The sequence below is a fragment of the Colossoma macropomum genome, unplaced genomic scaffold (assembly GCF_904425465.1).
Source record: "Colossoma macropomum unplaced genomic scaffold, Colossoma_macropomum, whole genome shotgun sequence".
Classification (NCBI taxonomy): domain Eukaryota; kingdom Metazoa; phylum Chordata; class Actinopteri; order Characiformes; family Serrasalmidae; genus Colossoma; species Colossoma macropomum.
The window spans coordinates 3,635,091-3,657,580 of record NW_023494800.1 but is presented as its reverse complement, the minus strand read 5'-3'; the positions used below and the strand labels follow the sequence as shown (position 1 = coordinate 3,657,580).

General features: G+C 40.2%; 1 protein-coding gene across 1 annotated transcript in view; it reads left to right on the top strand.

The window, feature by feature from the left end:
- Positions 1-16,351, top strand: part of LOC118819701 (WD repeat-containing protein 7) — a 292,651-nt gene extending 276,300 nt beyond the window's left edge. The window contains exons 27-28 of the mRNA XM_036587568.1: positions 12,998-13,102; positions 15,026-16,351. Coding sequence (XP_036443461.1) covers positions 12,998-13,102; positions 15,026-15,229 — 309 coding nt within the window. The 3' untranslated portion in view covers positions 15,230-16,351. The remainder of the gene's footprint in view (positions 1-12,997; positions 13,103-15,025) is intronic.
- The last annotated feature ends 6,139 nt before the right edge of the window (positions 16,352-22,490 follow it).

The following is a 22,490-nucleotide window of genomic DNA, read 5'->3' as shown; positions in this document are numbered from 1 at the left end:
TTAAACTTTCTGATAGGGAATGTAATCAGATACAGGCGTTTACACAGATATTATTCTTCTATTTAAAGGATTATTTACAGGATTACCCACCTCGATCAATCGGATAGAAACTGTATTCCGAATGGCCTCAATCAGACTAGACTATTAAGACGTATTCTTATCCGATTGAGCTATTAGTCAGATTATTAATGGATTATCAGGCTGCATGTAAACGTGGCTAGTGTTGTAGCAGTACAGTGTCCCAGTAGTAGTTTAATAGTAGTAGTAATAGTAGTAATAGTGTAATAGCACACCTGTAGTAGTAGCAGTAGTACTGTAGCTGATGGGTGATACTAGTACAGCAGTTTGCTTACAGAGCCGTTCAAGCCTTCAAGGAATTTGTTTACAGGACGGAAAAACACCCGATATATATAAAATGGGCAGCAGAGAAGAGATACAGCTGGAAGAAGAGGGAAGAGAGTGATGTAGACAGAAAAAGAGAGAGAAATAGTGGAGAAGGAGAAAAAGTGAGTGACGAAGAGAGAGGGAGCAAGAGATAGAGAAGGAAAGAGAGAGAGAGAGAGAGAGCGTTTGGCTTGGCAGCCATGGAGGTGAGATAAAGAAAATACAATGGCATCAGCAGATAAGAAGCTGCAGACTGTCAGCGAGGGGAAGGACAGAGAGACCCTGAGGGCAGATCCACATCAAACTGTGTCAGTGTGGGCGGGCGAGGTATACGGTCGTATGCAAAAGTTTGGGCGCCCCAGTCAAATGGCATGTTTGTGTTGACTTTCTAAGTGTAAGTAAGTTACACATCCTCTACAGAGACACACTTCTGCACACTGTGATACACAGTTACTGTTTATTTACTGAGTTCAACATGTTGGGAAGAACAAAGTGTGGCCTACACAAAAAAAGATACGGCATTTGTTTCATTTTTTCCTCCAACTTGAAGCTTCATGTCTGAGATGTGTTTTTTTGGCCTGGTTAGTCTAAATTTGTAATTGGGATTATGTGGATGTGAGAAGCAAAAAATGCTAAACCAACTTCTAAGACTGAACTTTGAAAAAAGATCCCTGCAGATTTCTTTATAAAAAGCTCAAAACGAGTGCCTTGAAAAGAATGGAAGTTGTATTAAAGATAAGGAGTGGACTCACTAAATACTGAAGATGTAAGAATATAGTAAGTGGACATGATAAAGTGGACATTGAGGGTAGATAGGTTAGTCCAGAGGTCACAACCCAAATGTTAAGAAGAGCCATTTTGTCCTTTCAAAAGAAATGAATCCATCTTGGGAGTACAGGCTAAAAATATAAACAAACATTACTTAGCTCTGCCTTAAGCTGTAGCTCAGCTATAGGAGTTTTTCTCGCATCTCCGGCAGGAAACTTTTCCTCAAAAGTGTAACAGTTTCTTGTAAAATGACTCTGTGTTTGACTTTTTACGAGGCTGAAGTCGCTTCTCATTCGCCAGCTTCTTGCTCAAATTGTCCCGTTCCACCTTAAATGGTGCCTGAGGCGCCAGAATGTAACTGCTGCACCATTTAAGGTGGAACGGGAGAATTTGAACAAGGAGCTGGCGAATGAGGAGCTGACGTCAGCTTGGTGACTTTTTAGTGTTTGACAGTTTCTCGTTGCAGATTAAACATATCAGGAAACCAGCTGGAGTGATTATAAATGCAAAGAAGTCAAATCGTCTCCAAATTATCGACGTTTATCTTAAATCTCTCTCTTTGCCGTTTCGTTAGCTACTAGCTAAGCCAGATTGTTGTCTGTGTTGTTATGGTGACCAGCAGTCTGAGTGCCAGTCATCAGGGTTGAAGGGTGAATTAGCAGTTCTGCATTAACTCCAGAGTTTAAGACCATTTATTGTTAAACTGTGTTGAACGATCAGCAGAGCTTTATTTTACTGTAAAGGAGGATTATTTTATTTTTACCTACTAATCTGATTCTGCTGTGGAGCCACAACAGGACAGTAAAAGAGCCGCATGTTGCCGAACCCTGGCCAGTGAATGTACGCCTGTTACTTGGGAGATCCCCAGGCTGGACAGTAGATCAGGTTGGTGCTCCTTAAATGGCTTTTCCCCGGTCCACTGCCCCACCCTGATAGACAGATTGATCCCGTCCCAGTAGAAACTGACCCACTATGTCCAGCCCTGGCCCAGCAGACCCTCTGCAGCCCAGATCGTTCTCACGGGGAGGAAAAAACGTCATATGAAATCACATTTTATTGATTTTTAAGTCACGCAAAAATTTTTCCAGCATCTCATACTTCTGTCTGTACTGATGTGACAGGGCAATATCTGCTGCTGCTCATTCCTGTCCGCCTGCTGTGGGTTACGCAGCGTCTTATTTCGTCAAGGCTCCCAAAAATAAATAAATAAACAAATAAATAATGTAATTTTCCCACCACGAGGTCGAGATGATGGAGGTTTCATTTCATTTGGGCTTTAATTGTAAGAGATTACTCTTCCCATCTCGTCTCTCAGCGGTGCGCGAGACCCATAATCTCATCCCCCTTTTATTATGAGGGTGTTTGGGAGCGTTTTTAGGCTGACAGGTAGGACGGCTGATTGCATTAGAGCTATGGAGGGGATTTTGGATCCTCCCTCTGAGAGGAGAGATGACAAACATATCACTGACTGATCAGATAAAAAAAATTCTTCATAGTCGTGATCGCATCCCTGAATGGTGGAACATTTGATCTGACAGATTTATAAGATTCAGCTGACCTGTTCTGTTCTTTTCTCTTTTGACCATTCAAATCTTTGTGGTCACTTTCTATACGAATAACTGCGTTTATTTTATGCAATAATAAGTTATACTAAGTAGAATGAAATATAAACCATATGGTCACCAGGAGTCAACAATTTGATGGCACCTAATAATATTGTTTTCAAGATTAAAACATTTTTCAAATCATATAAATGGTTGAGATGTAAACAGAGGGATTCAGAGTGGTTTGGTGTGAAATGGTTCAGATGTCTTTACAGTGGTGGTGATAGGAACCAGGGGTCGCCATGACTACAACACAAATATAGACATTTTATTTACTATCCAAAACCACCAGTGAACCTACACGAGTCTTCTGAGTTTATATGGAATGTTGATGATGGAAAATATTGGAAAATCTGAAATAATAAGTGTTCTTGGGGACTATTTTGCCTCATAACACCATACATGTATCCCTCCACCATGAACAGATAAAAAAACTTCTCAAAACTGTTGTAAAACAGTGTCTAAGACATCAGGCAGTGAATTCATTTAGAGGTGGACATCTGGTTCCTATCAGCACCACTGTGAAATACACTGCTTGATACAGAGACATTGTTTTGCAATAGTCTTGAGAAGACTTTTATCTGTTCATGGTGGAGGGATATATGCAAGGTGCTATGGGGCAAAATAGTCCCCAAAGAAAAAGTATTATTTCAGATTTTTCCACTTTTTTCCATCATCAACATTCCATATAAACTCAGAAGACTCGTGTTGGTTCACTGGTTGTTCTGGATAGTAAATAAAATGTCTATATTTGTGTTGTAGTCATGGCGACCCCTGGTTCCTATCACCACCACTGTAAAGAAATCTGAACCATCTCACACCAAACCACTCTGAATTACTCTGTTTACATTTGAATGATTTATATATTTCGACAAATCAGTGGAATTGCTCTTTAAATATTATTATTATTAAGTGCAGTCAAGTAGTGTTTCTCCAGAATTTCCTGTCTTCTCTTGAAAATATAACATCCAGTATTTAGTTCATATTTCAGTCTACAGATTAAAACTTACTACTGCATAAAATAACTGCAGTCATTCATACAGAAAGTGATCACAAACATTTGAATGGTCATATAGATATGAAGTGGTGCTTTAATGCAGCCCCTCCCAAACCAATATCTACAGTAATTTCTTGTCACATTATCTCCTTTGAGATGGGCACTTTTCAAATTAGAGGCACTCTGCATGTTTATTTTACTAGAACTTGATTATGGATGTTAACTGAAGTGACCATTTAAGACACTCTGCTGCTGTTTTCATCATTCTGGACACGTCCAGCATTTCTTCATTTTTTACAGCTCATGACCAAATGGGAACTGGGAATTTTCCAGCTTCAAAGTAGAAAAAAATCAATTTAAACAGCTTTTCAACTTTTAATTCCCACTTGTGAAGTTTCTCAAGAGCTCAGACTTTTCCGAGCAGTGTCATTTCAACAGGACAGCGCCCCCAGAACAAGAAGTAACCATGTGTTTCAAACTTTTTAAGCAGACTTCTGAGTTTCTGTTGGTGTATGATGAGCTACCTGTGTACGACATCACCAAATACAGAGGAATACCTGGATAATGAGGTCGAGTCGCTCTGTAGAAGGTTTCTATACGCTGTGTGCTTCCATGTCATTTTTGGTGCCATTTTAATGGCAACCAAACAACTTTAACTCCACTTTTTATACACCCACAGCAGCCTAACAGTTACTAGCTTTGAACGTGTTTTAAGTGTTGATTCCTTCATTAATTCTGTCCTTGTTTGCTAACATTGGTTTCAAAAACCTTTAGGACTAAAAAAAAAATCAGTGACAAATTGCAACTCAAATAATCCCCAAAGAAAAGTACTATAATGGGACAGTCTGGAGCATCAGCACACGAGCCTATGGTCACCATGCCCAGTGCCAAGTGTGGGCTAGAGGGGTATAAAGCCCCCCAGCATTGGGCTGTGGAGCAGTGGAACTACCTTTGGGATGAGCTGGAGCTCCAGAACTAACCATCCATCATACCTGACCTCACTAACGCTCAATCAAATCCTCACAGCAACATTCAGGTCTCTCTTGCTGCCACCTCTTCCGTTTTTATCCTCACTTTCTGTTTTTGTCTGCTCCCCCACCTCTCTCACCACCACCCCGCTTCTCTTCTTTCGTCTTTTCGTCCTCTTCTCTTTCTCTTTGACACCTCCTGCCTCCCATCCCCCCTTCACACTCTCTCTCTCTCTCTCTCTCTCTCTCTCTCTCTCTCTCTCTCTCAATAATTTAACTCCTTTTTACTCTGCCCCCCAGCATATTGACTTTCTGTAAAGCGCTATCTCGTCGGCCCAACCTGGGTAGCAGGTGTTTTCCAAAGCGGTGCGGGTTCTGACTCGGCCGGCTGGACGGGGCGCTCGGATGCTTTTTAAAATGTATTTCTGTATTATCAGAGAGCTACAAAGTGCCCTGTGCAGTGCGGCTGGGAGAGGCTGAATGCTCCGGGGCAGGACGGCAGGGCAGCTGGGCTTCGGCTCTAAACACTACAGTTCCTCATCTTCACACACACAGGGAACACTGCACGCACACAGGGAACACTGCACGCACACAGGAAACACTGCACGCACACAGGAAACACTGCACACACACAGGGAACACTGCACACACACAGGAAACACTGCACGCACACAGGGAACACTGCACGCACACAGGGAGCACTGCACGCACACAGGGAGCACTGCACGCACACAGGGAACACTGCACGCACACAGGAAGCACTGCACGCACACAGGGAACACTGCACGCACACAGGGAACACTGCACGCACACGGGAAACACTGCACGCACACAGGGAGCACTGCACGCACACAGGGAGCACTGCACGCACACAGGGAACACTGCACGCACACAGGAAACACTGCACGCACACGGGAAACACTGCACGCACACAGGGAACACTGCATGCACACAGGAAACACTGCACGCACACAGGGAGCACTGCACGCACACAGGGAACACTGCGTGCACACAGGGAACACTGCGTGCACACAGGGAACACTGCACACACACAGGGAACACTGCGTGCACACAGGGAACACTGCATACTCACAGGAAACACTGCACGCACAAAGGAAACACTGCACGCACACGGGAAACACTGCACGCACACGGGAAACACTGCACGCACACAGGGAGCACTGCACGCACGCTCAGATCAGCAGCTCGCGGCTTCATTTGAATTTTGGATCTTTGACACAGTTTCAGTGCATTTCAACCAGCTACTGTGGGTCTGCTGGTCCATTTCAACCAGATACTGTGGGTCTGCTGGTCCATTTCAACCAGCTACTGTGGGTCTGCTGGTCCATTTCAACCAGCTACTGTGGGTCTGCTGGTCCAGTCTGAAAGATCAGCACTGGAGCAAATCCAGTACATGTTAATGCTGTTTCTTAAGGCTGTTTTACCTCATTTATGCTCTTCATCTCCAGCAGGAAACTTCCGCAAAAGTAGTTTGTTCTAAGTGGCGAAGATGAAGTCAGTTTCTCGTTCGAATTGTCCCGTTCCACCTTAAATGGTGCTGCAGTTACTTTAAGATGGAACTGAAAAATTCAGACGTGAAGCTGGCGAATGAGAAACTGACTTCATCTTCACCACTTTTTAGTGTTGGTCAGTTTCTCGTTGCAGATTAAACGTATCAGGAGTTCATTCGTCTCCAAATTATTGACGTTTATCTTAAATCTCTCTCTTTGCCTTTTCTTTAGTTACTAGCCAGGCGAGATTGTTGTCTGCATGGCTATGGTGACCAGCAGTCCACGCTGACCTTCAGGGTTAAAGGGTGAATTAGCAGTTGTACAGTAACTCCAGCGTTTAAGACCATTTATTGTTTTTTATTATTACCTACAAATCTGATTCTGCACAGGGTAGTAAAAGAGCCGCATGTTGCCAACTCAGGACCTAAATGGATTTTTTCCACACTGAGGCTCGTTTTCAGACGTTACCAGAGTGGTTCAAATGTCAGCAGTGTGGAACTATTTTTAAGTGGAAAAAAAAAATACTTCTATTTTTTTTAAGTAGCTGAATTCACTCGTTAGAAGAGCCGTCTGGAGACTTTTGGACAGACAGTGTAGTGCAGTGGCAGGCTTGGTAATTTCAGTGTTATTTTCGGTCATTATAAGAACAGCAGTTTAGTGCTTCACAGCCATAAGTCATAAGGAGTGTTTCAGCCTGGACTGCACAGCCAGTCAGAACAGAGCTTATTTACATACATCAGTCTAAGCAAAATAACAAACATATAAAGAGGGGTTTTAATGAATTATGACTGGTTTTGGCACTTAAAACTACACAGCAGGTAAGGTGGGAGGGGCTTTTAATAACTGTATAATATTCTTATAAGCAGCTGGAAATGAGAAGTATTAGATAAATATTAGATAGAAAATATTCATCAGAAACCTTAGAGAGCCGTTAGTGTCAATCTGACGGTCTAGGTTTCAGTAAGAGGCCGGTGTGGTCAGTGGTATCTAAAGCACAGAGTGTAATTAAAAGTCCTGTGTGCGTTTTTTCTCACGCCCCCGTGCATCTGCTCTTGGAGGATTATGTGCTATTGATTATGAAGTGCGGGAGAACAGTGTTCCCCCCCATAGACTCAGTCAGTCGGCACAGTAAGGAGAGTCTTCATAGAGATGCACTGGCTAAAAAACGGTCAGTAAGAAAGAACACATTAAACAGGCCCACAAGGACGCTTCAAAATAAAAGACGCAGCAGAGCGTAGGTCAGCGTAGATGTGTTCAAACAGTTTGAGCAGCAGCAGATAAAAGCTGTATGGAACCATTTCATGGTTTATACGAGAACTTCAATACAGGTTTGATGCAGAAAGGAAGTTCCTGTGAGCACAAACAGTTTTTGAAATGACAACATACGAGGTGCAAATTATAAGTAAAAAATATTGGAATTCATTGCTCTGGGTGACCAGCTGTTCTCTGTTTTCGAAGATGTCGGATATCGTGACACATACGGCAGCCTGGGTACTTATTTCATATCTAAACTGTTTATTTGCCGTCAGTTTTTTTTTTTCGTGTTTTCTGCATTTTACTTTTGGACGGGAATTTTCATTTCAGTGTTTAGTTTTTTGGGAAAGCCATGAAGTGAATATACCGTGATCATGTATTTGCTGATGCTTCTTGACAGATTATTTGTTTGAGATTTGATCGCTGTGCTTCAAATATAACACATTCTGGATATTAATTTTAATATTACTTTAGAACACGTCATTGTTTTACAGCTTTCTCAGTCATTTTAGAATCTTCCACAGCTCTGTTCTAATTCTCTACACATCCTAACATCTCTGCCCTGTTTATTTACAGCTTCCCACTAGTTATTTGAAAGATTGTAGAGCATCACAATAGAAACATTGCATACATTTACCTGATACATTTTGTTTTTATTTTTTGAGAACAGTGATCTCAGAGTTTTGAACGATAGCATCTTAAAGTATATATATACACTATATAGACAAAAATATTGGGCATTGGTGCACTCCTTCTAATCACTGAATTCAGTGGTTTGGTGTAAAGCACCGCCACTGGACTCTGGAGCAGTGGAAACGTATCCTGTGGAGTGATGAATCACGTTTCTCTGTCTGTCAGTCTGATGGACGAGTCTGGGTTTGGCGAATGCCAGGAGAACGTTACCTGCCTGACTGCACTGTGCCAGCTGTAAAGTTTGGTGGAGGAGGGATGATGATATGGGACTGTTTTTCAGGGGTTGGTCTAGAACCCTTAGTTCCAGTGAAGGGAAATCTTAATGCTTCAGCACCAAGACATTCTGGACAACTGTACACTTCCAACTTTGTGGGAACAGTTTGGGGAAGAACCTTTTGTGTTCCAGCATGACTGAGCCCCAGTGCACAAAGCAGCTCCATAAAGGCCTGACTGGGTGAGTTTGGTGTGGAAGAACTTGACTGGCCCTCACAGAGCCCTGACCTCGACCCCATCCGACACCTTTGGGATGAACTAGAACGGAGATTGTGAGCCAACATCAGTGTCTGACCTCACAAATGCTTTTCTGGATAAATGGGCTAAAATCTTGTAGAAGCTTCCCAGAAGAGTGGAAGCTGTTAGAGCTGCAAAGGGGGACCAACTCCTTATTAATGCCTATGGATTTAGAATGGGATTCATAAAAGCTCCTGTAGCTGTAATATGTGGGTGTCCTAATAGTTTTGTCCATATAGTGCACGTGATTGAATGTGTTTGGATAAAACAAACTATGTGCCATATTTGAGTTAGTAGATTGTTGTGCAGTGAAAATGGTTATATTTTTGTTTGAGGTCTGAAAGGTGTGAAAAGTCCCTGAAGTATTTGATTTTAAACATTGCTCAGCCGCCCTGCGCCGACCATACGGCAGCGCACACACTTTATTTACAGTGAGTGACACTCATTGATGTGTAACTCGGTGATGAATGTATTTCTGTATGTCCACAGCTCAAGGTCACCCGATTCTGTCTGTGACTCACTCAGTGCTCCTGTATCTGTCGTTTACTTAAGTTTTTTCAGGCTCGCGTTTTCGGTGTTTAGCAGCCGCTTACAGACGCTTTTAGAGGAGCTCTGTCGTTCACTCAATATATTTTTTCGCTAATTCAAATAGGTTCTAGACCAAACTAGCGCTGAGCTAAAACACTGGCAGAAATAAGAGTCAGTGCTGATACTTATATACCATCGTCTGATTGGTTAGCGGCTGCGCCTCCTTAAACCGGAGAAAATATACATGCTTTCTGGTCAGAAACCTGTAAGATAACTTTGTTCTTCGTATGGTTTGGTGATTAGTGATATGGTTTGGTAGTTCTGTCTAAGGTTTGGTCATTAATGGACTGGTTTGGTCATGATTAGTATTGTTTGGTTGTTGGTGTGGTTTGGTCATTATTGGTATGGTATGGTTGTTCTCCATGGTATGGTACTTCTGTGTGTGGCTTGGTAGTTCTGTGGGGTTTGGTAGTTTTATGTATGGTTTGGTAGTTTTGCGTATAGTTTGGAGGTTCTGTGTGGTTTGGTAGTTCTGTGTGTGGGTTGGTAGCTTTGTATGGTTTGGTAGTTCTGTGTGTGGTTTGGTAGTTTTATGTATGGTTTGGTAGTTTTATGTACGGTTTGGTTCTGTGTATGGTCTGGTAGTTTTGTGTGTGGTTTGGTAGTTTTATGTATGGTTTGGTAGCTTTGTATGGTTTGGTAGTTCTGTGTGGTTTGGTAGTTTTATGTATGGTTGGGTAGCTTTGTACGGTTTGGTAGTTTTATGTACGGTTTGGTTCTGTGTATGGTCTGGTAGTTTTGTGTGTGGTTTGGTAGTTTTATGTATGGTTTGGTAGCTTTGTATGGTTGGGTAGTTCTGTGTGGGGTTTGGTGGTTTTATGTATGGTTTGGTAGTTCTATGTGTGGTTTGGTAGTTTTATGTATGGTTTGGTAGTTTTATGTGTGGGTTGGTAGCTTTGTACGGTTTGGTAGTTCTGTGTGTGGGTTGGTAGCTTTGTATGGTTTGGTAGTTCTGTGTGTGGTTTGGTAGTTTTATGTATGGTTTGGTAGTTTTATGTACGGTTTGGTTCTGTGTATGATCTGGTAGTTTTGTGTGTGGTTTGGTAGTTTTATGTATGGTTTGGCAGCTTTGTATGGTTTGGTAGTTCTGTGTGGTTTGGTAGTTTTATGTATGGTTTGGTAGCTTTGTACGGTTTGGTAGTTTTATGTACGGTTTGGTTCTGTGTATGGTCTGGTAGTTTTGTGTGTGGTTTGGTAGTTTTATGTATGGTTTGGTAGCTTTGTATGGTTGGGTACTTCTGTGTGTGGTTTGGTAGTTTTATGTATGGTTTGGTAGTTCTATGTGTGGTTAGATAGGTCTATGTATGGTTTGGTAGTTTTATGTGTGGGTTGGTAGCTTTGTAGTTTGGTAGTTCTGTATGTGGTTTGATAGTTCTGTGTGGTTTGGTAGTTTTTTGTATGGTTTGGAGGTTCTGTGTGGGTTGGTAGCTTTGTACAGTCTGGTAGTTCTGCGTGTGGTTTGGTAGTTTTGTGTATGGTTTGGAAGTTCTGTGTGGTTTGGTAGTTTTGTGTATGGTTTTGGTGGTTCTGTGTAGGTTGGTAGCTTTGTACGGCCTGGTAGTTCTGCGTGTGGTTTGGTAGTTCTATGTATGGTTTGGTAGTTCTCTGAACGTCTTGGTCATTTATGGTATGGTTTGGTAGTTCTCTGTGTAGTTTGATAGTTCTTGGTGTGATCTGGTAGTTATTAGTGTAGGTCTTATTAGTGTGTCTAAAAGGCCCACATCCTAAATTTCTCTTGTACAGGTCCACTTATAACATTAGTGTGGTTTTATTGAACAAATATGGTCATAATTAATTTTTACACAATGGTTTTCAAACCTCTGAGAAATCCTGTTTTGTGAAACACCCCCAGACAGCCAGCAGAAGGTCGTTCCAGCTCCTGAGGTCCAGGATAGAGAAGTGTTGATGCTGGTCTTCCATGCGTTCTTAAAGGATGGTGCATCAAAGGGCTCGAGCTTTGAGATGACAAAAGTCTGAACAAGAAAATCTAGATGTGTTTACCTGCGATCCCACCACTACTGCTCTGCAGACAGACCAGCTCTGAGCTGAGCTGCCTACTTTGAAATGGCGTATTCTGCCTTGTTGGTCTGTGTTCTGTGCTCAGTGTGGAACAGATGGTTTTAGTTTCATGGTGCTCACATACACTTGAGCTGTTCAGGCTGTTGAGGAAGCGGAAGGTGAAGAGCGTCTTCATCTTTTATTGATTTTAGCCGTAAAGCCGTCAGCAACTCTCGCACTCCTGTGCTGACGCTGAGATGTGTGTGTGTACACATACCAACTTTACTGCTAAACAACTAAACAACCTCCAATTTACTGAGCAGACTTCAGTGGCTTTAGCGTTTTCATATCCAGGTGGGCTACTTCCAGCTACTACTACAGCTGCATCCATGCTCAGCCTGTTTGTTTGGATTCTTTTACTTTGTTTACCTTGTTTTTTCAGCTTTCAGTGTCTTCAAAATGGCATTTATTTATTAGTTTGTGGCTTCTTGTGTATTAGGGAATGGGAATGGGGCTTTATATATGCTGTGCTTTTATAAGTGTTTACTGTCTCTGCATGTATTATCATCACTGATAGGACTTCTTATATGTGGAATACAACTTCATAAACATACACAATCTTAAAAATATTACCTTTATAGCTAATATTTTATTTTTGTAAGAGTAAAACATGAAATTTAAACTTAAAAGGTAAAAATGAGACATTCCAGTTAAACTGACAATGAAGAAAAAGGGATGAAGTAGTATATATAATACAGACTAAAACAAACAATTTTAATTCTATAGAACGAATAAAATAAATAACATGCGTTTAAAAATAAGTGATGAAAACCTTGTATCTCCATTTTTGTTGTTTTCCAGTTTTTGACCATTTGAAAATGCCTGTTGTCCTTTATATTGTGTGTAAAGTTCATGAGTTCATGATGAATGCACTACAAGAAATGGGCCAAATGGACTGGTTCCATTGACTTACATTAAAAGTAAAGTAGGTTTTTTCCTTCTCCTGTAAAGTTACCATTTTGGAGTTTTCTTCCGACAACAGATATAATGTGTGTGTGTGTGTGTGAGTATATACATGTGTGTGTGTGTGTGTGTGTGTGTGTGTGTGTGTGTGTATATATATATATATATATATATATATATATATATATATATATATATACACACACACACACTCTGCCCCAAAACAGTATTGTAAAATTGTAAAATATGCAGTCACTGTCAGGACAAAACCTTTACAGAAGAAAGTTTCTTACATTAACAAGAGTTAAGTGTGTAAGTGAATGTAATCATTTTACTTACGGAGCCGAAATCTATTGGTATGTTCACCACAAAACATCCACAGAATGTAAATGTTTGAGAATTTATGAAAATATAAAAGGTAGAAAAAAAAAATTAAGAACCTGGAAACCAGGGAAATCTTTCAGCATCTGGATGTATTAGATAGCTTAGATTTAGCTTATCATGTATTCCCTTAATAGTTTCGTCACTGAACTGTACGTTTGGTCTTTCAGAGTTTAATCCTTTCCACCATTTCTCACTAATAATTCTGACAAATTTGCTGCCACCGTCGTTCTCACTGCAGGTTTGTTTCTGAGTTTTGTTGACGGAAATAGTGCTCAGAAGACGGCTGCTCAGCAGTGACTGGCTGAGAGTCGTGTTCTTTTGGTTTACACACCAGCGAATGTGTAACCTGTTTTCTTTATGTTTTCTTTTTCTCAGCATATCCACGGACATAAAGGCCCCATAACAGCAGTGTCCTTCGCTCCAGACGGACGCTACCTGGCCACTTATTCCAACGCAGACAGCCACATCTGCTTCTGGCAGGTAAGCTGGCTGAGATCAAATGTGTTTCTGTGAGAGTTTGGTAGAATCAAGACATTCAAATCATTCAACAAATGTCAATAAAATTTGGTCATAATCAGTGGCGCCAATATAACTGGCTAAAACGGGCCACTTATTATTGGGCCACTCAAAATGACAGCTTGAATGTGGATCATTCCCCATTTGGAGTGGGAATTCAGGTGGATACATTTTTAAAAAATTTTCATACCAAAACTAAATAATCTTAACACGTCCATTAACAACATCTATTATCATACATGCAAAAAGTCATTGCTGTTATATGAATATAGTGCAACACCAGTGACTTTAACATTGAAGTTATGAGCTGCCTGATAAACAAAATTATTAATAAATTAATGAAATATAGTGAGGGAATGTGACTCGCCTCCTCATGCCTTGAGATGCTTCCTCTCTGATGAGCCTCGACCCAAAGCACTTTAACAGAGCTGAAAATACTGTAATAAAATGTAATACAAGTCCTGATAACACCAGTGACCAAAATCTGTAACAAATGAATTTTAATTTTAATAAAATACATTTTTTAAATGTAGTATAACGTTAATGATATATAAAGTAAACATTAAGTTAAGTTAAAGTAAGTTAAACCCCTTAAAAAATATTTTTATATTAAAAATGGTTTCTCAAATGTTGAAAATTGGTTTTGTGACGAGCTGTTTTGCAGATGCAGAGCGACTATGCAACAGGATAAAAAAAAAGAAAAATCAGAGAAATCATAAGGGAAAGCTATGCAACCTTTGTGACATGGGTTCCCACTTCAAATGGAGAATGACCCATGTACTTTCAATATTAACTACTAAAAATATGCTCCCTTAATAGTGAAAATTCAGCAAAATCAACCAACCTGGCAAAAATAATTTGGCTGTTATCATGATAAACTGTCACAGTACACTTTTCTGAGCATATTGTGGATTTCACCATTACTTAAAGAACACTAACTACATGTTTCATTACAAAGAGAGCATAATTAGGCCTGTTTTAGTGGATCTAGTGCAGTGTAGTTTGTAAAATATTGAATAAAAATCTTTGTAGTTATTTTTTATTATAGTATTTTGTAAATGTGGCACGAGAAGTTCTCTCTCGTCTGTTCCAACGTATTTAATCTCAGAAAAACTAAATATTGTGATGCATATCATACTTAGAGGTGGGCGATATGAAAAGATTGTAATATCACAATACTTTTTTTTTCACAAAACACGGAGTCATGGGGTGTACATCAATCAATCAATCAATCAATCAATCAATCAACCTTTATTTAACCTCAGAGATAATTTAACGGCGACCCTCATTTCCAATGGTGCCAAGTTGATACAGGAAAAAGGGACTGATGATGTATAAGAACATATTAAATAATAAAAGTATATTTAATTATAAAAAATAATACAAAACTAATAATAAAACTACATAAAAATACAAATCTAGAAAATATAAATCAATAATTAAAGCATAAGTAAAATCAAGTGTCCCATTAAAAACATTTTACTTCTCATACTAACTATGAATACAGTAATTTATATTCAATATTTCTCATTCTATGTTACACTAAATCCAACAGAACAAGACTAATTATGCTCTTTATAATCAAACATGCAGTGGGGAAGTGTTTTTATGTACTTCATAATATTCACAATGTACTCAGAACAGAATACTGTGGCATACTGTCATGTAATTGATCACGATAACAACAGATAATGTGATATCGCCCAGCCCTAATCATGATATTTTTGCCATATTGCCCACCCCAACTACTCACCTCTGCTCGTACCTCATGTATAAAACTAAAGAAGCAAACTTCAGACGCCAGTCTCGGCCTACATGTGGGGTATTTTTCTAGTGAGCTCCTCCTTTAAGACGATAATAACGTGGGCCTGTTTGTTTCCTCCCCAGATGAACACGTCTCTGCTGGGCAGTATAGGCATGCTGAACTCGGCCCCCCAGCTGCGCTGCATTAAGACCTACCAGGTTCCTCCGGTCCAGCCAGCATCTCCAGGATCACAGAACGCCCTCAAACTCGCCCGCCTCATCTGGACCTCCAACCGCAACGTCATCCTCATGGCTCACGACGGCAAGGAGCACCGCTTCATGGTCTGAGAACGGTCACGGGGTCCCAACTGTGACCTTGGGTTGAGCTGAGCGGAATCCTGGCCAAGCTTGGGAGACGCTCAACACTTCTTAGTTTGTTTACATCGTCGTTTTTGTTTTCCATTCCACTTTTTTATTTAAATTGTGTTTTTTTCCTGTTTGTTTATTGAAGAGAGTGATCAGACCAGTCTTTTAGGCTTTGAAGCTACTACTGTTTTCTCAGAAATGAGTGAGGTTGAGGGTTTAAGGGTGTAGTTTTAATTACAAACCGAATGTGTGAATTTTTTATTTTTGGTCCATAACCTGTTCACCACGAGGCCCCTGTGTTCCTCCTAGTAACCCCGTGTGACCTCCTGCATGAGGTGCGGCCTCTTCTGCTTCTGCTTTCACCTTTTAAGTGACCAGAGCCGACCTGATGTATGCTGAAGTGGGCAAATCAAACAACTTGGTGGGGAGGTCAATGTTTTTAGGTAAAGCTGTGCTCACTAGAAGTGGCTCTGAGTCCTAGTTTGTGTCTTAGCACTGGCAGTTTATAGTGAATGAACATAATCACAGCACATATATGTGAAATATCACCAGGAAGAAGTCTGGATTTAGCCTGTTGTGTTATTTTATTTTCTGTGGTCTTGTCTTGTCGTGTTATTGTGAACTGTTTTGCGCCTGTGTGGTTGTAGGCACTCAGATGCTGTATCGGTATTTATCAAACTAGCTTTTCTCATCCAGGCTTTGGGGTTGGTGTCCGTTAGTAATGCTAACGAGCCCCAGGCCCCTCCCTGCACACGCCCGTCTGCTGTATATATAAGCTCAGAGAGTTAAAGTACAGAAGTCTATTTTAGAGAGACGTTTAATAGAGAGCTGTTTAATCTGTACGAGTGGTTGTAGTTCAGTAATGCGTGACTGACAGTGTTACAGGGAAGCGAACCGACAGAGCGAGTGACTGAGGGAAAGTGAGAGTGAGTGAACGAGGTACTGTTACTGTGGATCTAGTCACACTTTCTCCCCATGTATTTCTCTCACCACCTCTCACTCGTTCTCCCCCTCTCTTCTCCACTCTCCTTTGTTTTTCTCCCTTTTTTATTCACTTCTGTCTCACCTCGTTTCCTTCCCTTCTAACTCCCTCTCTTCTCTTTCTCACTTGTCTCACCTCAGTTCAAGTTAGACAGCTGGCAGGAAAAAACTATCCCCCCACTCTCTGCGCTCCCTCTCTCCAGGCTGGTGGGTCTGAAGGCCTTGACTGTCCAGCCATCAAACCATCACCCACACAAAATCTCAATCTCAGAGTGAAAACACTCTGAGGAAAAACTTGTTTTTGCTGTGCTTTCAGAGGGGAAAAACACCTGAGAAAGAAAAACTATAGACAGAAAAATACAGCGTTTTCTTACCTCATCTCTATTTGCCACGTCTGTACCGTAAAGCCGTTAGCAAAGACAGTAATCGTTAAGGGGAAATACCACCAATGTTGTCAAATTTCTGTATAATTTAAGATTAAATCAAAATGTTTTTGAATAAAATTGTATTACATTAAAATGTTTTTTTCCTTCTCTGTAAAGTTTCTCCAATAGAATTTACCTTTTTTTTTCGACAGCGACCATATATAAGCATCTGTATGCAGTAAGGATTGCATAGTTAACCTAACCCTGATTTCACCATAATTAAATGGTTAAGATGTAAACAAAGTCATTCAGAGTGGTTTAGTGTGAGAAACAGAGTCAGAATTGTTCACAGTGGTGGGGACAGGAACCAGACGTCCACCTCTAAAAGCTCCCTCACAAAGTTATTACATAAAATAGTTATGAATACACTGTCTGATGCCTGAGACGCTGTTTTACAGTGTTTTTATTTAAAACAGATGCAGGGTGGAGAGCTGCATTCAGTCTGCTGTATTTTTTCATCATCATTTTACCATCATCTACATTTAATATAAACTCAGAAGACTCGTGTAGGTTCACTGGTGGTTTTGGAAAGTAAATAAAATGTCTATATTTCTGTTGTAGTCATGGCGACCCCTGGTTCCTATCACCACCACTGTAAATCAACCATTTTACACCAGACAACTCAGTGTTTACCTCTCAGCCACTGAAATATGCAGAATTTTGAAAATGGATGGACTGCCCCTTTCAATAGAAACCACTGGGGGAGATGCTTTACGAGTTTTCTGTTCTTTTTTAAGTTCAGGGAAACAATACAACTGTACAGATTCGGCAAACTGAGTTGAACAGCATGAGTGTTCCTTTAAACTGTGTCTGATACAGTTCGGCCTATAAAGCTTTAGAAGAGAGGTCTTCAGTCACACCTGTGAGCCCAGACTGAGTGTTTCTGTTGTTTTCCTAATGTCTGGTTCTACATTCGTTTACCATTTCTGTATATAGGCATGCAAAATGTGACCAGATACCTTTATGTATATTGTTCTATGACAGAAATAAATTGAGGGATGTTGAATAGAGAAAAAACGGAGTGCTGAACATGAGTGTGTATATGTCTGTTTGTGTGATAAACAAATTGGAGAATGAATAGAAGAATGAATTGAGCAGTGTGTATGTATGTGTGGGTGAAAGTGCAAGACAGAAAGAAGTTGAAATGCTGAATAAAGAGAAAATAAAAGATCTGAACTGAGGAAAAATAAGGGGTGAAAGAAGTTTATGTTGAATAAAAAAAGACGGATTGGAACAAGTGAGGTGTGAGTGTGAACATACTGTTCTCTTCTATAGTAAAGGGAATAGTTCAATAGACCACTGTAGTCGTGCGTCATTCTGTAGTCCTCGTTTTGCCCATATTAGGAGCTCCGGGTCTGAGCTCCATTTCTCTATGGCCAGAATGGATAGGGTTTTCAAAAAATCGCCTCTATCGCCCCCTGTGTTAAATAAAAATATTCAGAACCCGATACGTTTTGTCCTGTGAACATTTTTCTCCCGAATACCACTGGATCCTCTGAATTACGAGGTCGTTAAAGTGCTATAATACTAATATTGCTATATGCGAGCTAAAGCTACTGAGCTTTAATTTGATGTCACTAAGCTACACTAATCTAAGGTGGGCTGTGGCGGTGCTCTGACCAGCTGTGCTACCTTATCAAAATGTTCTACCATAGCGCATATTTACAGATATACCCTTAAATAAAACCTCTGGGTGGGATATTTTGATAAGCTGAAACTCCTCAGCAAAAACACTACCCGTGTTAAACTACGAGGCTGAATTTAGCTTCTTTTTGTCGCAGCTTCTTGTTTGAATGTTCCCGTTCCACCTTAAATGGTGCAGCAGCTGTGAGTAGCTATCACAAACTTTAGCAAACGAGACAAAATACTGACCTGTTAGTTCGGTGAAACAGCAAAAATAAGTTAAAGTTACTCAGCTGTTAAGCGGAAATAGAGAAACCTCCCCATATCAGGCCTTTCCACCTTAACTGGCGGGAACGGGAAAAGTCGAACAAAAAGCTGGCGAACGTCCCGAGAAAGTGTCCTCAGAAAAATGTTACCAGCATTAAAATAATAATGAGGATATTCTGAGAGCCTAAATCAGTTTATCAGGGGTGAGCAGTGATATTAAGCTGAGTCTGTACTGGATCAGCCTGAGTGCAGATACGTTTGTAGATCTTTTGAAGTCAAGCTAAAAGGAAAGATCTATCGTGTTTCAGTGAGGATCAGATGAAGAACAGAGAACTGCAGGGAAACCTGCTGATTTTGTTCTGACTCCTTTTCATCTGCCCTCAGTCTGAACATGGAAATGTACACTGACAAAGCCTGACTAAGGAGGCTGCCAGTCTAATGACGACGACCTCGTAATTCAAGGGATCCAGTGGTACTCGAGAGAAGAATGTTCACAGGACAGAACGTATCGGGTTCTGAACATCGTTATTGAACACAGGGGGCGATAGAGGCAATTTTTCAGAAACCCTATTCATTCTGGCCATAGAGAAATGGAGCTCAGACCCGGAGCTCCTAATATGGGCATAAGAACACAGCGCCAACCACAAAATGACGACACGACTATAGTGGACTATATAGAACCATTTCATGCTTAAATGGTTCTTTGCATGGCAAAGTGGTTCTTGAGATTGATGGAGGATGTGTTTGTAATGGCTCTATTTACCAGCTTTTAGAAAATGGTTCTATGTAGCAGCACCAAAACGGGTTACAACGTAAAGCTTGTTACAATAGCAGAACCTTTTTTGGTGCTACATAAAAACATTTTCTAAAAGGTTCTATATAGAACCACATACAACACATTCTCCATCAATCTGAAGAACCGTTTCATCATGCATAGAACTCAAGGTTCTAAACAAAACCATTACCTTTACTAAAGAACCCTAGAAAAGTTACCTGGAGCAGACAGAGGGTTCTCAGTGATGTTCTGCTGTGACGTCACTCAGCCTGTGTATCTGGTGTAGATGTGGCTCCTCCCCCTCAGTCTGTCCTTCACTGAGACTGACGGCTCCTTTCATCTCTGTTTATACCTAAAAATAAACTGTGAAATAAAATTCAAATCAGATCTGATCGAACTTTCATCACATATCTGAGAACTTCCCTGTGGCTCTCACTCTCCCTCTCTCACTCCCTCTCTCTCACACTCACTCTAGTTATTTTCTCTTTTATTTCTCAGTTATTTTCTTTCCTTGTCTTCCTCTTTTCACTTTTTTCCTCCCTCCCTCCTCTGTATTTTTTCCCTTCGTTTCTTTTTTTCCTCACTTCTTTTTCCTTCCTTCTCTCTTTGCTTATTTTCCTTCATTGTCCTTCTTTTTCATTATTTTATTTTTCCTTTCTTGTCTTCATCTTTTTCATTCCTTCTTTTTCCTTTCTCTTGCCTCCCTTGTCTTTTTTTTCCTTCCTTCTCTTTTCATGTTTTTTTCCTTTCTTCTCGCTTTAATTTTTACTTATTTTTTCCTTTTCTCTGCCCTCCCTTCTCTTTCCTTTTTCCTGCCTTCTCTTTCCTTTTCATCAGTTTTCTTTTTCCTTTCTTCATGCTTTATTTTTTACCTATTTTTTCCTTATTTCTTTTCCTCCCACCACTATTTGTGTCCTTCCTTCACTTTCCTTTTCATCCCATTTTTTTCCTTCTATCTCTGATTTTTCCTTCCTTTTCTCTTCTTTCTTTTACACTCTTTCTTTTCTCTCTAGGATGTTACTGTTGAATAGCTGTGAGGGAGTCTCTCTTCATCACTGTACTTCTTGTAAATGCTGAAATATGAAATATCAGTTTATTTATGTTTCTGTATCTGTGTGCTTTATATCAGCTGCTCCGTCCTGTGAATGCGTGAGTGGGACTCTAACTGAATATGTTGAAGGTGTTCTGTGCGCTCTTTAAAGCTGTGTTTGATGATGAAGCTGTTGTGTACGACTCTGTGTTCAATAAAAGGAAATATATCAGACATCAGCTTCAGGGTCACTCTTCATTTCTGATCCCACAAACCAACTCAACAGCTCCACTGCTAGACCCTCATCAGCTGGACATTTCTTCAATGAATGAGGAAGAGGGGCTGATAAACTGTGGGCTACAGTCTGTAACTGTAATAATAATAATAATAATAATATTTATTTATATAGCACTTTTCATGCCAGTGGCAGCTCAAAGTGCTTTACAGACAGGTGATAAAACATAAGTTATACAAGAAATCATTAGCATTTATTAGAATCAGAAGAAAATGAAAAAAGATCAAATTAGAAGATAAACACCACGAGAGTTTTAGAGTTTTAGTTAAAGAGTCATGCTGAGTTAAAGAGATACGTTTTTAGATGCTTCTTAAAAGTGAACACTGAGCTTGACTGTCTAATAAAAGGTGGAACTGAGCTCCACAGTTTAGATGCAGAATAACTGAACGAGTCTCTCCATGTTTTCTGTATTTTACGGAGGGTATTTGTAGAAGGCCACTATCTGCACAGCTAAGATGACGTGCTGGAACATAAACAGACAGACACTCTGTGATGTTAGCTGTGCTTTAAGATCATTTTGAGCTTTAAAAACTAGAAGCAGAGCTTTAAAATCTATCCTAAGTGTGACAGTCAGTGCAGCTCTTTTAAAACAGGACTGATCTGATCTCTCTGTGTTGTTTTTGTTAGGATGCTGATGCATTTTGTACGTGTTGTAAAGGATGTATAGTTTTCTTAGGAAGTCCAGTAAGAAGATCATTACAGTGATCAACTCTGCTGTAACAACTGCATGAACAAGTTTCTCTGTGTCACTCTGAGAGAGAAAAGGCTGAACTTTAGTGAGATTTCTCAAATGATAAAAAGCTACTTTACTGACTGTGTTTACACGCAGATAAAACAGAGCTCAGAGTCTAAGATCACACCCAGGTTTCGTATTTCAGGTTTGGTTTATGAAGCTAAAGAACCAAGTTTCTCATAAAGCATTTTTCTCTGAGTTTCTGTACCAACGATCAATATTTCAATTTTTTCATGATTTATTTGTAGAAAATTTTGCGACATCTGCTGAGAAATATCTGACACACAGCTGGTCAGTCTGTCTACAGAGTCTTGATCTTCAGAAGGAACAGAAATGTATAGCTGGGTGTCGTCAGCATAGCTATGAAAATTTATACTATGCTTTCTAATGACATCACCTAGAGGAGATGTACATGTACAAAGAGAAAAGTAAAGGCCCCAAGACTGAACCTTGAGGGACTCCACAAGAAATGGCAAATCTTTTTGATGAATGGTTTTCAAGTGAAACCATGAACTGCCTATAACTTAAATATGATTTAAAGCATTCTAAAGCTGTGCCCGAGAGGCCGACCCAGCATTTGAGACGCTGGATTAAAAACTTGTGGTCAACAGTATCAAACCTACAAAGTGCACCTACATGGTGGGAGTTTCCTCCCTTCATTTACTTTCCAGTCAAAACCTTAAATAAAAATGATTCACCTTTCAGATGTTTCTGAGAAGAAGAGATGTAAGATAAAACACTTGAATAAGGACAAATAAAGTGAAAGGACAATGTGAAAAAAACAAAAACGAATTAAGAATAAAACTGATTAAAAGCTACAGAGAAACTGTGACTCCTAACAACCACCTGGAAGACCTGGTAGACACCAAAACTGCCCCCCCATCAGATAAACAGCACTTAAAGCTTTCATCTCTGAGAGAGAGGAGAAAATCAAGCTGCTTCAGATCTGAAAACATCCACAGGTGTTTCTGTCCATCCTTCCACTGTGAGAAGACGACTCAGCGCTGTGGGTCTGAGGCTCCGTCCACAAATATCCAGGAATTTTTTTTTGAAAACAAGAAAACAGCACTTTTATAAGCACGTGGATAGTGTTTTCAAAATGATGGTTCTTCAA